The 14230-nt window shown below is 41.0% G+C and overlaps 2 protein-coding genes across 3 annotated transcripts in view; both read right to left on the minus strand.

The window, feature by feature from the left end:
• Nucleotides 1–1135: 1135 nt before the first annotated feature.
• Nucleotides 1136–8608, minus strand: LOC127001732 (polymerase delta-interacting protein 2-like). The gene is made up of 7 exons (XM_050866845.1): nucleotides 8439–8608; nucleotides 6062–6229; nucleotides 5451–5556; nucleotides 2929–3106; nucleotides 2624–2787; nucleotides 2252–2457; nucleotides 1136–1592 (listed from the first exon to the last, which is right to left on the minus strand). The coding sequence occupies exons 1-7, from the start codon at nucleotides 8519–8521 to the stop codon at nucleotides 1481–1483; spliced, it is 1017 nt and encodes a 338-aa protein (XP_050722802.1). The 5' UTR covers nucleotides 8522–8608; the 3' UTR covers nucleotides 1136–1480.
• Nucleotides 8609–14195: 5587 nt separating this feature from the next.
• Nucleotides 14196–14230, minus strand: part of LOC127001737 (T-box transcription factor TBX10-like) — a 12687-nt gene continuing 12652 nt past the window's right edge. For both annotated transcript variants that reach the window (XM_050866869.1, XM_050866859.1), the window contains exon 9: nucleotides 14196–14230. This exon is cut by the window's right edge and continues 423 nt beyond it. The gene's annotated coding sequence lies outside the window, so the exon portion shown is untranslated.

Genomic DNA, 14230 nt, shown 5'->3' on the forward strand with positions numbered 1-14230 from the left:
TGATGTCCCAGTGGCTGCACTTCCCCATGTAGTAGAAAGAGGTCAGCAAGATCAACATTAACTCTGTCAAGATTGTAGCAGCACCAACAACAAGGTCAGTGACTCTGATACTCTACCACCACCATATATGATCCATGGTCACTCATCAAGTCCTGTTTAATACTGAGTCTACAAATGATACATGAAACAAGTATCCATCCTTGTCCCATTCTTGAATTCATAGGAAAGGAATTTGAGTTTGGGGTCAGTCAAGTCCTTGCAGGGTAATGCCACGTCCACACAGTCAAGCACTGTCTGGTGGGTGTGAGCGGGCTGTTTGTAGTGCGGTGCGATTGCCATGGTGCGCGCCATAATTCAAAAGAAGATTGCACTCTATGCAATCATAATTGATGCCTGCATAAAAAAGAAACTGAAGAGATCACGGAAAAGTGTATGGTGCAGGAAGCGGTTGCAAAAACGAGGGGTTTTGGGTAGTTTTGTGACTGTCTTGCGTGAACTACAAGATGAAAAATACTGTAGATTATTTTTGTCAGTTACATGAGGATGGACATAACACCTTTTATACACTCTTGGCAAAAGTGGAACCTTACATAAAGAGGCAGGATACATATATGAGGCAAACATTGCACCTGCAGCACGTATGGAGGCAACTCTCAGATTTCTGGCTAGTGGGTGTTTGTACACATCCCTCCAATATAGCCCGAGGATATCCAAGCAGAGTTTATCCGCCATCATACCAGAAACTTGCCAAGCTATACATAAAGTTCTGAAGGATGATTACATGAAGGAGAGATAATATGTAGTGAGCCTACGCACATTGTGCGTCCGGCAGTGTCGTCGCTCCATACCAACGTCAAAACTACGGCCACTGCCCATGCCCTCCATGAGCTGCAGGCACGGGCAATTCGATGCTTTGCCTGCTAAGTGCACCCGCTGACAGCCAAAGCCCTCGTGCTCGACCGTGTGGATGTGGCATAACGCCGTGGTGCTCGCTTCTGACGTCATCAGCACTCTTTCCCGCTTCCTATCGCGATCTGGTAACAGTGTTTTGCCCAACGGGCAGTGCTCGATTGTGTGGACGCACCTTAAGAGGTTCAGTGCACCAATGCAAAAGATGTCAATGGAAATACATATACCGTATCACAAATTCTTTAATGTGTAGATTGCTTACAAGAAGCGTGTCAAGGAATTTGAACTTGAATGAGAAAATTGAAGGTGCTGCCTAGACAGAATTAAGGCAGATCAACTTTTATCCCTACTATTTGCTCAAAAGACAGAAGATTCTGTCTTATGAATGATTATATATACACACATTTCAATACTTATGTCATGGTCATACAACTAAGCCACAAGTGGCAACATTGTATGCTTGTCTGACGTATTCTGAGGATTACTTACACACTATATAACTTATAAATTATAATGTTTATACAGGTTTAATCAAAGATGCTACTAAAGTAAATACATGTTAATCATTGCACTATATTATACCACTTGGCTGAGAACTGTCATCCTGTTTACTTTCCAATGAGAATGGGGGTATACGGCAATCAAAGGTAAATCCATCTTCCCTCTCCATCCTAAAGGTGCCCCTGAAGGAACAAAAAGCAATTTTAGTGTTTACTCATCTCTTGTTAATGTATTCACTTTGATATCACAAATTAAGGAAAGTGCCCTAGTAACACTGTCAGTTACAAGCTAAAAGAATTGTCTCTTCCATCCCTAAGGTTAAGAAAGCCATTCAGTTCACAAGGCACAATGTAAGCTAATCGAAAGTTAAAGATAGAGATAAATGGATAGTGAATGATCATCTGACCCATGAAATATATTATGACTTCTTGGACCTTAATCAAGGGAGAAGACTACTACATAAATCTTCATTTATTCCTATTCATATTCCATCCTTGCATTCTTAGTTCCTCTTTTATTTTATTTCTTTGCATTGATTTTAAAAGCTCCACTGCTGATGCAATAGCTTAGTGCTGCTTATACATACAAGTAGGATATGGACCTTTGGTATGGCTAAGTGCAGAAAATAAGTTATGATGAAGTGGAACATGACTGATGTGAATACATGTGCTCAAGATAGAATAAGTGACAAGAATTGAATGCAAGACTTAATATGCAAGTTTGGTGACAATTCAGTGTTTTGTGTTTAAAGTAATGTTCAAAACTTAACTTTTGTAATTTTAAATGGTCTTGATTATTATCAGACTAGATGATTGGTGCATAGATAAGAGAGAGAACTCACCACATGTGTCCTGAGGGAGCCTGGAGTGACACATGAGAAGAATACTGAAAGGCTGGCTGTTGGCTGGAGAGAACTGGCTCCTGACCCACCACACCTCGCCCTCGTACTGTTTCTAGGGTTCCAGATAAGCTGAAGATACGCCAGTGCCTCTCTCTTAGCTGTACTGTCAGTTCTCCAAGATTTTCTAAGCGAATACAATACCGCCACTGTAAATAAGAACAACAATGAATTCAAAATATACTTACTGTTTTGGGATATCATGGAAGGCTTAAACGATTCACCAAACGCAAAAGTGACATTGTATGTGAAAGCCACAAACACCTTTCACTGTGAAATGGGCCATGTACAGTAAAAAGAAAACCCCAAACATACCCAATAGACATTAGCATTCTGAGACTCTCTGCAGCCCATATAGAAGGGTATCACTGTGACTCTGATGTTCTCTGTGGTTTCCTTGTGGACATCAGACAATTCGAGCCATGGGTGGTTGCGCTCCTGCCATGCCATAAGGGTATCGCGGGCACAAAATGGAGGGTCTGGAAAAGGTCAACTGCTTTAATTTTACTTTACATTTCCTATGCATGCACCCATACATAATTATTATAATTAAGTGTTTTTGTATGTGGGTATCAAGTAACTCAAAACTAATCAAAATTAATAAGCTGCTGTGAAGATACCTTTGTCAGATGAATGAACAAGGAACTTGTCAAACAAATCATGTCTGATAGGCCTCTTATTGCCAGCTGTGTAGGGCATCACATCCTCATGCCCAATGTAGTCTAACCCAGGCACAGCATACAGAGTCCTCCCATTGTCCTGGTTGCCAAGGAATGTAACAGCTTCAGTCTGGGCTCTCTGAGACAAAGGGAAAATTAATTGTAGTGCTTCTGAGATAAACCTAACATTTCAATTTATAACTAACTCTTCCAAACTTAAGGTTTTTGAAACTCCAGGTGCTTCAGACATTTTTTGAGAAACTGAACAGCAAAATAATGACTTAAGAGTTTCAATCACTCACCAAAAAAATCACTTCAGACAGTCCCCGCCTTATGAAAAGATGAAATTTGCAGAAGTGGAAAATTACATGAGTAGAGACAATTTAACAAATTAAATCTGCACATCAAGTACCACCTCCATGGTCAGGCAACTGATGGTAATTGTAAACATCACTGTACAGTGACCAAAAGAAACTTTTTTTTTTTTACCCCTACGGGATGGGACGGGTTGTAATTTCCTGTCTCGCCATACAGGCAAACACGCGTCACTCTTATTTTCATCGACATTCACTTTATCGATATTTTTTAACTAGAGAAACGAGGTGAATGAAATATGCATTCTGACTATTATTAACTCTTCCTCTTTCAAATAGAATCTTCCCAAATTGCCTAGATTCTGTAGTTATTGAGATACAGTGTGTTGAATGGGAGTAATTACTGCAGATATTTGGTGACCGAGTCACTGTGTCCGTTTTCTTTCTCGACTCTGGCTTGCTATGGCTTCGACTAACACGTTGTGGAGGTGTGATAACATTATCACCCTGCACTTTCCTTCCCCTCCCAACTCATGTTTTGTCTCACTCTCCTCCCTCTTATTCCTCTTCTGCCTGCTCTTCCTTGTGTATGGCCTCTTGCATCACTTCTGGGAGGAGAAGATTCAGCAGAGGAAGAGGACAATGCAAACTCAATCCTTCTCCTGGATCTTGGAGGAGATACAGGTGGAGAAGAACATAGCAAAGATGTAAGGGGTAAGGGGAGCAGAAGGCTGCCTTTTCCAAAGTCTCTATATACCAAGTCAAGTCATACGCAGCTTTGTGGGAGGCCGTTGCTTGTTGCCAAACTAGAGAATGTAGGAACTGGGATTTAGAGAAAACAAAGAAAGGCAGACTAATCTAAATCAATCACTTCAACATGTCCCCCCCTCACATCCCACACTGCCATTTGTAGGCATTGGAATTACAGTCACGCATAGCTAAATGAAAAGGCATATTTTTTCATCAATGACTTGCCTGAACGCGTGGTGAAAGAAGGTGAGAATCCACATCCAAAGTACACACACCGCCGCAGCTTTAGTCACCTGTGAACTGGCGGGTATTTGGATTCAAATGACATCACCCCGCTGCTCCACCCCAAACTGCCCTCTGCACGTGCTAGTAGCAGTTTTGAAGGCAGAGTGACTTGACTTGGTATGTATAGACTTTGGCCTTGTCATTTCCTGCCCACTGGTGGACGGGGCAGTAACAGGTGTGGAACGTGTCGTAGCAGTGCACGTGGTCAGAGCTGGTGGACCTGAGGTGGTTGCCCCATCATCATCGCTACTCATATTATGCCACTCAAAATCACTTTCCAGAGTTACAACAGAAATATCAAGTTCATGTTCTATTGCACCGTCGGAAGGTCTAGCACTTGAGCGATCAGTACGTGATGAATTAGCTATTGGAGTGGATGTAGCCACTGGCCGCATGGACCGACGAGGCGTTTCGAACGTGGATATTCTATTTTTACACGTCCATCCACTAAGAAAGCCTTAGACACACTGACTCGATGATAAAAGTACTCGAGACAAGTGTTGACATATTTTGGGAGGAAAAAAATTGGGAGAATGGCTAACATGAGTGAAATATAAGCAGAGCGGCGATCACTGCCACCCGTCCTCTGTCAACCAAGCGGCGATCGCCGCTCCCTGTCCCGTAGGGGTTAAAGGTATGGGTGAATGCTTATACTACTAAATGATATGCAGATGCTCCTGTTGTCAATACTGAGGATGAAATTGAACAAGCAATGCAGTCAAGTAAAAGTGATACTGGTGGCAGGCAGTCCATTGCCTGCCCACTTTTTATTAGTAAATATATGAAGGATCTTGCTTGATGCTCACCATCCAATGAAGGTGACAGTAATAAACATAGTTGGGGTTGTAGTGAATGATAGCACTGTACAGTACAATGCAACTGATAAAAGTCAAAGTCGAATGATAAGACATGTCTGAAAAAATGCACAGACAGACCAGCAAAAAACCTTCAGTAGCTTATTACTTTCATATGTTTGGGACTGACTGTATTTAAAAGATTTAATCCCTGGTGAGCATGTGATGATGTCAATTCATAAATATATTTAGTCAATAAGACATTCAATTTAGTATAAGCAGCCCAGCTATATGCATCACATCTCTCTTCTAAATAAGTGAAAAAAATTACAGTACTTACAATGTAAGGACAATCTCGGGAGTCGATTAAGACTTGATAATAGGTGTGAGCACGCCCCTTCACTTCTTTTCCTACCTGATTATAGTTCATACTTTCTTCTATTGGTCTGAAAATAAGATTCCGGTGGTAAATTAGGTGCAAACTGAAAACTTGAAAGTCAATGTCCCACTTTGATGAAAGTCAATGTCCCACTTTGATATGTTGAGAGGGAAAAATAAAGGAGTTCCTTATCTAAAGTGTACTTGTACTGCATTTTCTCATATCTACGTATTTTGTCATTAGTTTGCACTCCGACTTGGCAAGCAACCAGTTAGGTCAAGACTAATGTGTATTGAAAAGGCTGACCTTTCTAAATCTCCCCTGAAGGGCATTTAACAGAATCCATAATGAGTACTACAACTTAATGGGAAAATAATATTGAGGCTACACTTTTGAATCAATAGGATATACAACTTCTCCTTTTTTTTCTGAACTTTACATTTGCATTGCATTCATGAATACAAAAGGTAGACTAACTGAATGACTGAGCTTTTTAAAGTAGTATGATGACTATAAGAAAAAAAAGATATGTTCCTCATAAGTAACAACATATAATTTGCAACCAGACATACTTAGACTCCTTTTTGTTGGGCACATCTCTGTCATAGACACGAGCCAGCCATGGAAAGAGTACCACCCCACGGTACCCAAACACCCGATGTAGAAACAGCTGCCCAGTCTCATATTTGCCTGTCAGTTTTGGAGACTCAAAGCGGCCAACTTCTGCTAGTCTGTAGTTGCTGTGTGAATAAAGATGATTTAATATAATTTCATTCAGGTTTGCTGGTACTTTAGTAAGGACCAGTATTTCAATGACGACTGCTGCAACACTGATAAGATTACTGAAGTAAAGGCACTTCAAGCATGTTTGTTCTAGTTGCCTTGGTAAAGGCTATTATTATGGAATAACTGGAAAGACCTCCGTTGTGACCAGTCCTATTGCAACATTAGCCATGTTATAAAATGTTTTCTTTTTTTTATCAATCATCAAACAAAAGGAGGTACTATATATCACTAAATGATTCACTTGCACTATTAATTACTTCCTTTAGATTCATACATTCCTAATATATTCATTAAATCTATAATGGATCTTGACAATGAGAAAAGTTATTTTCTAGGGCATATGCTTACATCCAGCTCTTAGTAATTCTCCCAATGCTTGTTTCTTTTTTTTTCTTTTTTTCTATAAAATGTAAGTCAGTAGGTCAATGAACCCAAACTTGTTCCTTCTAGCATTTTTTTTCTACCAGTGAAACCAACCAAAGTGAGATTAAAATGCTTCTACTTCAGCTGCACTATTTACCCGGCAGCATCGACGGACCCATTTTTTGGCTCCCACGACTCGGTCCGCTGAAACAATGGACCCCGTTTGGGGCTCGGCTCAAAACGCCTAATTCGAGCTAACTGTAGGCGGTGGCGGCATAGAGCAACCCACCATGCATGCCCTGGATCATTGTGGTGGGTGATTGATCTTGAGGTGGGCTTTTTTTGTCATAGGTGGTGCTGTAAGGTCATGGCAGACTGAATTAGCTATCCATACAGTAATCACTTGTCAAATTCTCTAAAGTAGACAACAAGTGACTCGGCTAGATGCCACATGTCACAAGACCGTTTATTTTGTAACAAACACCCCCAAAAAGAATGGAGTTTGAGTATAAGTAAATATTTTTAACGGCTTTATGGTTATAAGAGGAGTACTCTGATATACGTTCCATGCTCTTTTCTTAGTCTCAAAATGCAGTGTAATGTTGCCGTTTTTCGGCCAATTCTCAGCTTTCCCATAGCCGAAGCCCACAGGTTAACACTCTTATTATTCTTGACTTTTATTTGTCAGTAAAAAAAAAATGTCTGATATGATTTGATCACTGGAGTCCTTTAGATTATGGTACAAAGGTTGGCATAGTAAAATGAATGAGTATCCATTCTAGTTGACTGAAATTTCAAATTCCAACATCCTTATATTGAAAATATTTATTCTAAATTTGGTAATTCCATTACCAGATAACAGGGTGATAATGGTAAGGTAATGTTGGAAGCATGTGCTATTAGCTGTGCATGGCTGCAGTGCTCATATCTGTATCATTGGCCCTAGTGCTTGTGGTGGATGAGAACCCATTAACCCAGGGCAGAGGGCCAGTGCAACATTCAGGTTAGTAAAATTTATCTTTGCCATGTTCCCCCAGGTACTCATTTATTGACCACCCAGAAAGGAAGGATGAGCAGCTGGGTAGGCTGTGCACCTACTGGCCAGGCTGGGATTGAATCCCAGGCCCACAGAGTTGTAGTTAGGCACCTTAATTACTGCACAACAGACAAGAAGGGTGACAAAGAAATTTTTACAAATCCTAATAGTGCAATTGAACTTCCGAGATAGTTACCAAGCCCAACCAAAATAGCAACAAGTCTCACTTACAATCCTACTAATTTGGAATGTATTCTCCAACTAAGTTAGGGAAGGAAGGGATCAGGAGCCCCAGAACAATGCTGTCTGACTACCTTTAATTACCCTAATTGGTATCCAGATTACATTCCCTCCATGGCTGCCAAATCTACCAAATCCTGTTCTACTGAACCAGCTAAACCTCACTAACAAGGACCACTACACGCCGTTACTGCCATCAGATCATGTAACTGGGCTAATTATGTGCCAGCACCTCCAGTAAGCAACAACCTCAAAACATACAGACGAATAGAAGAGGTTGGTTCTCGCAGACAAGGCCCATTACAAGCCGTTAAAATACCACCAGATCATGAAACTTGGGGATAACTAAGCATAAGCACCTCTAGAAATCAACACCAAATACTGACAATATAAATAGAGTAAGATAAATAAAGACAAAGAGAAGACGCCAATAATAAATCACACTCGTGCCTTTCCCACCCCTCCTTTATTTCTTCCCCTGGGGCCGGCTAGTGGAGCTTCCCTTAACACCCGTGACCTCTGACCTGGTGTAGTTGGCCAGCGGGACGAGGAGGCGCGAGGGTGACCTGGGGGAGAGGAAGGGGCGGCCTGAGCGGGACAACAACATTCTCCCACTACGTGCTCCTGCCTCTTCTGCTTCCTCTTCTTCTTCTTGTGACCTCTACACACTTCATCTTGGTCCTGGTCTGGGTTGTGAGGCTTCGGTGATTGTTTTTTACTTTTATATCGGATCGCTTGACATTAATGTACCCTAACTATAAGAATGTGATGTAATACTGAAAAGGAAAGTGTGATTAAGTGAATAAGAAGAGAAGAGGAACGAGAGGAGGAGGACCTAAGAAGCGATACAAAGCGTTACAGGTCAAAAGAAGAAGAAGAACTGATTGATTGATTGATTGATTGATAGTTTATTGTTGTAAGTAAAACAACAAAGGAGAAGGGAGGAGCTGATTGATTGATGGTTTATTGTTGCAAAAGTACACAACAAAGGAGAAGGGAGGAACATGCCGTCCCGAGCCCCAGGCAATATACATAGTGTGATTTGCAGTATCTACCTTTCCCTGGCCTCCTATCACTTTCATTATCGTTGAAGTTTCATGAAAGCGCATCAAGGGAAAATAATATCCCAAACAGAGTCCCCTCGATGAGAAGACACATGATGGATATGAAAAAAAAAAAAATTGATAGTGACAGTAGTTACAAAAAATATAAAAAAGGGAGATTTAAGGAGTACAAAAACGATACCTCATGTTAACAATCCCTAAACCTACGAAAATTAATAATAAAAAGTAACAATCAGAGTTCTATACACACTCGTTCCAGTTTATGTCCATCTCCTTCAACTCTTTTAATAATGGCAGCTCGATCTTTTCCCTTAACTTTCACATCTCCCTCAATCCTCTCCACGAACCTGTTCCACACTTTCAATCACCACGTCATATATCCATTCATTCTCTCAACACATATAGGCCTTCTAAACATCACCTCCAGTAGTAATGATTAATGTCACCTCATCAACAACTCTACCGCGCGGGTGATCATTGCAACCCTAGTAATCACAGTGGTTGTTTTGTTATTATGCTTGGGATGATTATTCCGTAAAAGACTAATTAACCCATCAGTGGATAAATATATACACACTAGCTGCAAGGAGGTGGGAATAAATAAGGAAGTGATAAGCGATGAGAAACAGAGGAAAGTCAATGAAGGGAAGATGATAATGGAGTGAAGAGGGGCAGAGGAATAAAAAAAAAAAAAAAAAAACATTGAAAGAGGAAAGAGGGGGAGGGGATAGAGGAGTAGTGGGAGGGAGGGAGGGAGGAAAGAAAAGCCATTAATCACCTCGCCTTGAGTGCCGCCCCGCCACATCAGTAATAATAGCACCTCGCCCAAGCTGTTTACGACCTATGTTTTGTGCTTGCATCTTTAATAATAGCCGAATTAGAACGGTTAAATACAGTTCAGTCAAAGAATATCAAAACCTCCGTAGTGCAGTGGTTAGCCTGCCTAACTATACGATTCCGCGGGCCCTGGTTCGAGTCCCGCCGGGCCGCATATTCCCGCACACTGTTATAGTTCAGCACCGGCGAAATTAGAACCAATCAACGCTCACAGTGGGTGCTGGGGTGCTGCTCGTGGATGTGGCTTTTAATTAATTGGTAGGTGGAGGGTCAAGACTGTCAAGATCATGGAGGTATTAGTCAAGATGGTACACTGCCTCTTGAAACAGTAACCTCTCTAGGCAATGGCATGTAGAGTCCAAAGCCAATCTACATCCTCTACGGTACGAAGTTGACACACACACACACACATGATTTTGTGAGTGCACCACAAGAGAAATGGGCTGCGTGCAAGCATCAAGTTGCCTGTATTACTACCGTTATTTATTATTATTATTATTATTATTATTATTATTATTATTATTATTATTATTATTATTATTATTGTTATTATTACATCAGTGTTTTCACTCTACTAAAATTACAGGTTTTCTGGAATACTGTTGTGGAGTTTATTATATGCTTTACACAGACATAAAAAATATTAAATGCCAAGGGGATGTGACATTTAATTCCTGTCACCATTTTTAAAAGCCTTGGATGGATTTAATTAAATACTTATGATTTACTTTTATTAATGTCAAATCATTTGGGATACCTTAATCTCAATTACACTCAACCATAAAAGGCTACAGGAACTCAACTTTTGCGTCTTGCACAACTGCTTTGCTTTTCAAATGCCTACCGTATTAATTAAATGTCTTCATGTCTTTTAAATACCAAGCTGCAGTACACTCATACAACAGTCCCTTTAAATTCATTAAGACCAGGCACATGAACAACTCTCCTGTGTCAACTACAAACCCTAAAAATCAAATGTCTACATGTCTTTTAAATGTCAAGCTGCAGTGCACTCATAAAACAGTCCCTTTAAACTCATTAAAACTTGTACAGTCTTATTAAATTTTAATGGAAATTATTCTTTATGGTATTCTGTAGAAGCTCCAAATACCTCTGTCAGCTTCAATAACATTAAGCACCTTACAAAGTCATTAATACTTCCGCAAAAGAAATTTGTGATCTACTGTTAACACCGATGCCCCAAATATGGAACAAGCTCAAAGGCACCCCCAGAACTGTTAAAAATGCAATGATTTTCCGATTTTTAGACTTCAGGCACATGAACAACTCTACTGCGTCAACTACAAACCATTAAAAGCTAAATATCTTAATGCTAACCGCTGTAAATAAGGATTTCCTGAAGCTGTAAACAAGCCGCGTTTAAAGCTCTTGCTCTTGCTGTACAGGTGACCCGTTGGAGAGTCAGGCCTTATAAATATCGGCACAACCTGTAAAAATAAAGACAAGCAGTACCCATTACAATCTTCTTATTCCCTATTTCTTGCACACCACATCTTTTCCAGAAAACTCTTCATGGCGTCTATAATTCTCTCATTTGTTTCACCACTCATTCCCAGCAGCAGCAATTAACATCCATTCTCTCTCTGTTCTTGCAGTCCTTCCATTCACATCCCAGCCCATCTTACTCAGTGCCACCCTCATCATCTCCGTCCTTTCTAGCTGGTACCTCCCACATATCACATGCGCGACAGTTTCATCCACACCTCTGTCACACATCTGACATACTTTGCTGCGGGATTCAGACCACCTGTAATTTCTTGCATTCACATTCATACACTGCGCTCGAGCTTGGAAGAGAAGATCACCACCAAGGAGCTAGACTATATTGGCCCCCTTCACCACCCAGCATCATACCATCATAACAGGGACTGAAGAAAACGTGGCTTGATATTAACTGGGACACTATATTAAATTATTTTTCTGTGAATTTTAAAGTTTTGCTCCAAAACTGGACCATTTTTACTTAAGAACATAAGAACAAAGGGAGATTGCAAGAGGCCGATCGAATGGCCTACACAAGGCAGCTCCAGATTCCTTCCCACTACCACCTGTCATCCTCGTCCATGTAGCTATCAAGTCTACTCGTACAACAAGCTATCGTCCCTGCACTCACTATGTGATTGCCCATTTTTCAGTGATTTTGGCTTCCCCCTCCCCCAAACCCCGGTTCCCCACAGTTCCCCAGGCTTGTCTTGGGGGGTAGGGGGGGCTGGAGTGGCGGAGGGGGAGGCGGACTTCTTAGAAAGAATTACCTTAGTGTACTCCATGCTGCTCTGGCAAATGATCTAATTTCATCTCTCCATTTTATCCTTTGCCCGCCCTGACTTTTCGTGCAATTTCCGGGTTGCAACTAATATTCCGATCATTATTTGTTATCCTGCCAACCGATTACTGTTGACCTTTGTTTTATCTTCATGAACTCATCTGCTTTACTTCCTCGATTCAGCTGTATGACCAGAAGAAAGCTTTTACCAATAGTGATGACTCGGCGACTGTTGGGTACAGTAAAAATAAGGAGAAACTGCGCAACCTGCAGAACCATTGTCAAAAACGCTGCTCGGACCACAGCTGAACATGATGTAAAAAAAGTTTAATAAAAACTCGAAACATGCTACACGTTCGAAGTAAAGTTCCTTGTTGATTAATAAGATAAATTACTCGAAGTATCAAGTATCAAGCAGGAAATCCTTGATTTTTCTTAACGAGGTGAAGATTATTGCTTTCTGACATTTCTCTCGTTCCCTCATTTCCCTCGTTTTTTCTCTCCCCCGAGCTGAGTGACCATCGCGCCCTGAACCCGACTGCTTGTTAGTTAGCTGGTCGTTAAGGGTGGCCTACATTTAAATATTTGTATAGCTTTGCCATTTGGCCATTTACCATAGATGCAGTGGCGCAAAAGACTACAATTAGAATTATCAGTGAGATGCGCTTGCCAATCAGGAAGGAAGCACTGTTTAACTAACGGGCATTTATTGTATTCAAACATTAGAGAGTCACCATTGTGTTCCAGGATGTCCGGTTATTATATTACCAGGGAGGACAACGCATATACTTGAATAAATGGAGCTATTCACCACACTTACAACAATCAGCTGCATCATTTTCACCTACGCACACTCCCTAGGCCTCCATGATCGGTGCTGGACGACTCAACCTTTAAATCTTGTTTCCAGGTTATTTAATGGCGCGCAGCATCACAGCCATTCCTCTAAGACAGTTTTTGCCTGGACCAGACCCTTCCTGTGAACGTGACTAGTCTGATCTCATCCCCCCATGAAACCCAAGCACAGCACAAACGATCGTTCAGCAAGCCAATAGTTGACAGACTAAGCGTTTTCTCTTGACTGTATGTTAAGTTCAATGTATCCTTCAAACCCTTTAAACTCGGGCTTCAAACAATATCTGAAAATTTAGAAACCAAAGTAGAAAAAAACTGACTTACGACACTTAAAAGCCCACGGAGACTCGGGATGAGAGCCAAAACACGTCCTTACCCTGGGCCGACCACCCCACACTGCGGGCGATGAAGCAGCATGACCAAGGATTCTAAAAGCGCCTCTACATTCCTTAAGTGCAAACAAATGATGTCAGACTGCACCAAATTCCTTTTCAAGAACGTTGTTGTAAGGAACGTAATAATCTCCTACCTTCAGTAGTTCATTGCAATACAATTGATTAAATATTCAAACCCGACCGCCACCTCCTCCACCTTTAATCAACATTCGATGAGGGTGGCCTTCTGGTGTAGCTTCACTTAGGTTTAGAGACACACCATCTAGTCTGGTATACGTGATCTAAATACCTGTGTGAATCTCTCTCTCTCTCTCTCTCTCTCTCTCTCTCTCTCTCTCTCTCTCTCTCTCTCTCTCTCTCTCTCGTTCACACTCCAAGCTCCCCCTTTGTTACCAATTTAAACTCAGCTTCTAAACTATTTTTTCACCATTGAATTCCACAAACTTCACTTATTTATCTTTTTCTTGGCATAAGCTACTTGAACTGTATGTTACTAATAGAATAAATCAATATTGATATAAATTGGTTTATAAGAGCTCGTATGGAAACGGGGTCGAGCATACTGGTATTGTGGGACCTATAGGAAGAGGTATCTTGTAATATTGGCGCCACTCACCAGTTCCGGCACAGATACCGGGGCACCTAAGTGACGTGTCCCCTGGCAAGGAGAAGGACCACAGGAGGGGGACTTAGTTATCCATAATGAATGCAACGTATTTTCTCTAAGAGTATCATATGAGAGCCTAACTTATCCCTCCACTGGTGATAATAACTCTTAAAGGCTTTCCTGTTTCAAGAAGATATTTCAGGAAAGGACTCTAATAGGAGTGACAAAAAACAAACCGAAACAAAGAAAACAATTCCATTTGCCACAAAATTTG

This window comes from Eriocheir sinensis, chromosome 2 (genome assembly GCF_024679095.1).
Source record: "Eriocheir sinensis breed Jianghai 21 chromosome 2, ASM2467909v1, whole genome shotgun sequence".
NCBI classification, from domain to species: domain Eukaryota; kingdom Metazoa; phylum Arthropoda; class Malacostraca; order Decapoda; family Varunidae; genus Eriocheir; species Eriocheir sinensis.

Coding starts and splice junctions, on each gene's coding strand:
- LOC127001732 (XM_050866845.1), bottom strand. CDS start 8,521: ATGTTGTTGTCCCGCTCAGGCCGCCCCTTCCTCTCCCCCAGGTCACCC. Junction 6,230..8,438: donor CCGCTGGCCAACTACACCAG/GTCAGAGGTCAC, acceptor TTATTCACACAG/CAACTACAGACTAGCAGAAG. Junction 2,458..2,623: donor AGAATGCTAATGTCTATTGG/GTATGTTTGGGG, acceptor TCTTATTTACAG/TGGCGGTATTGTATTCGCTT.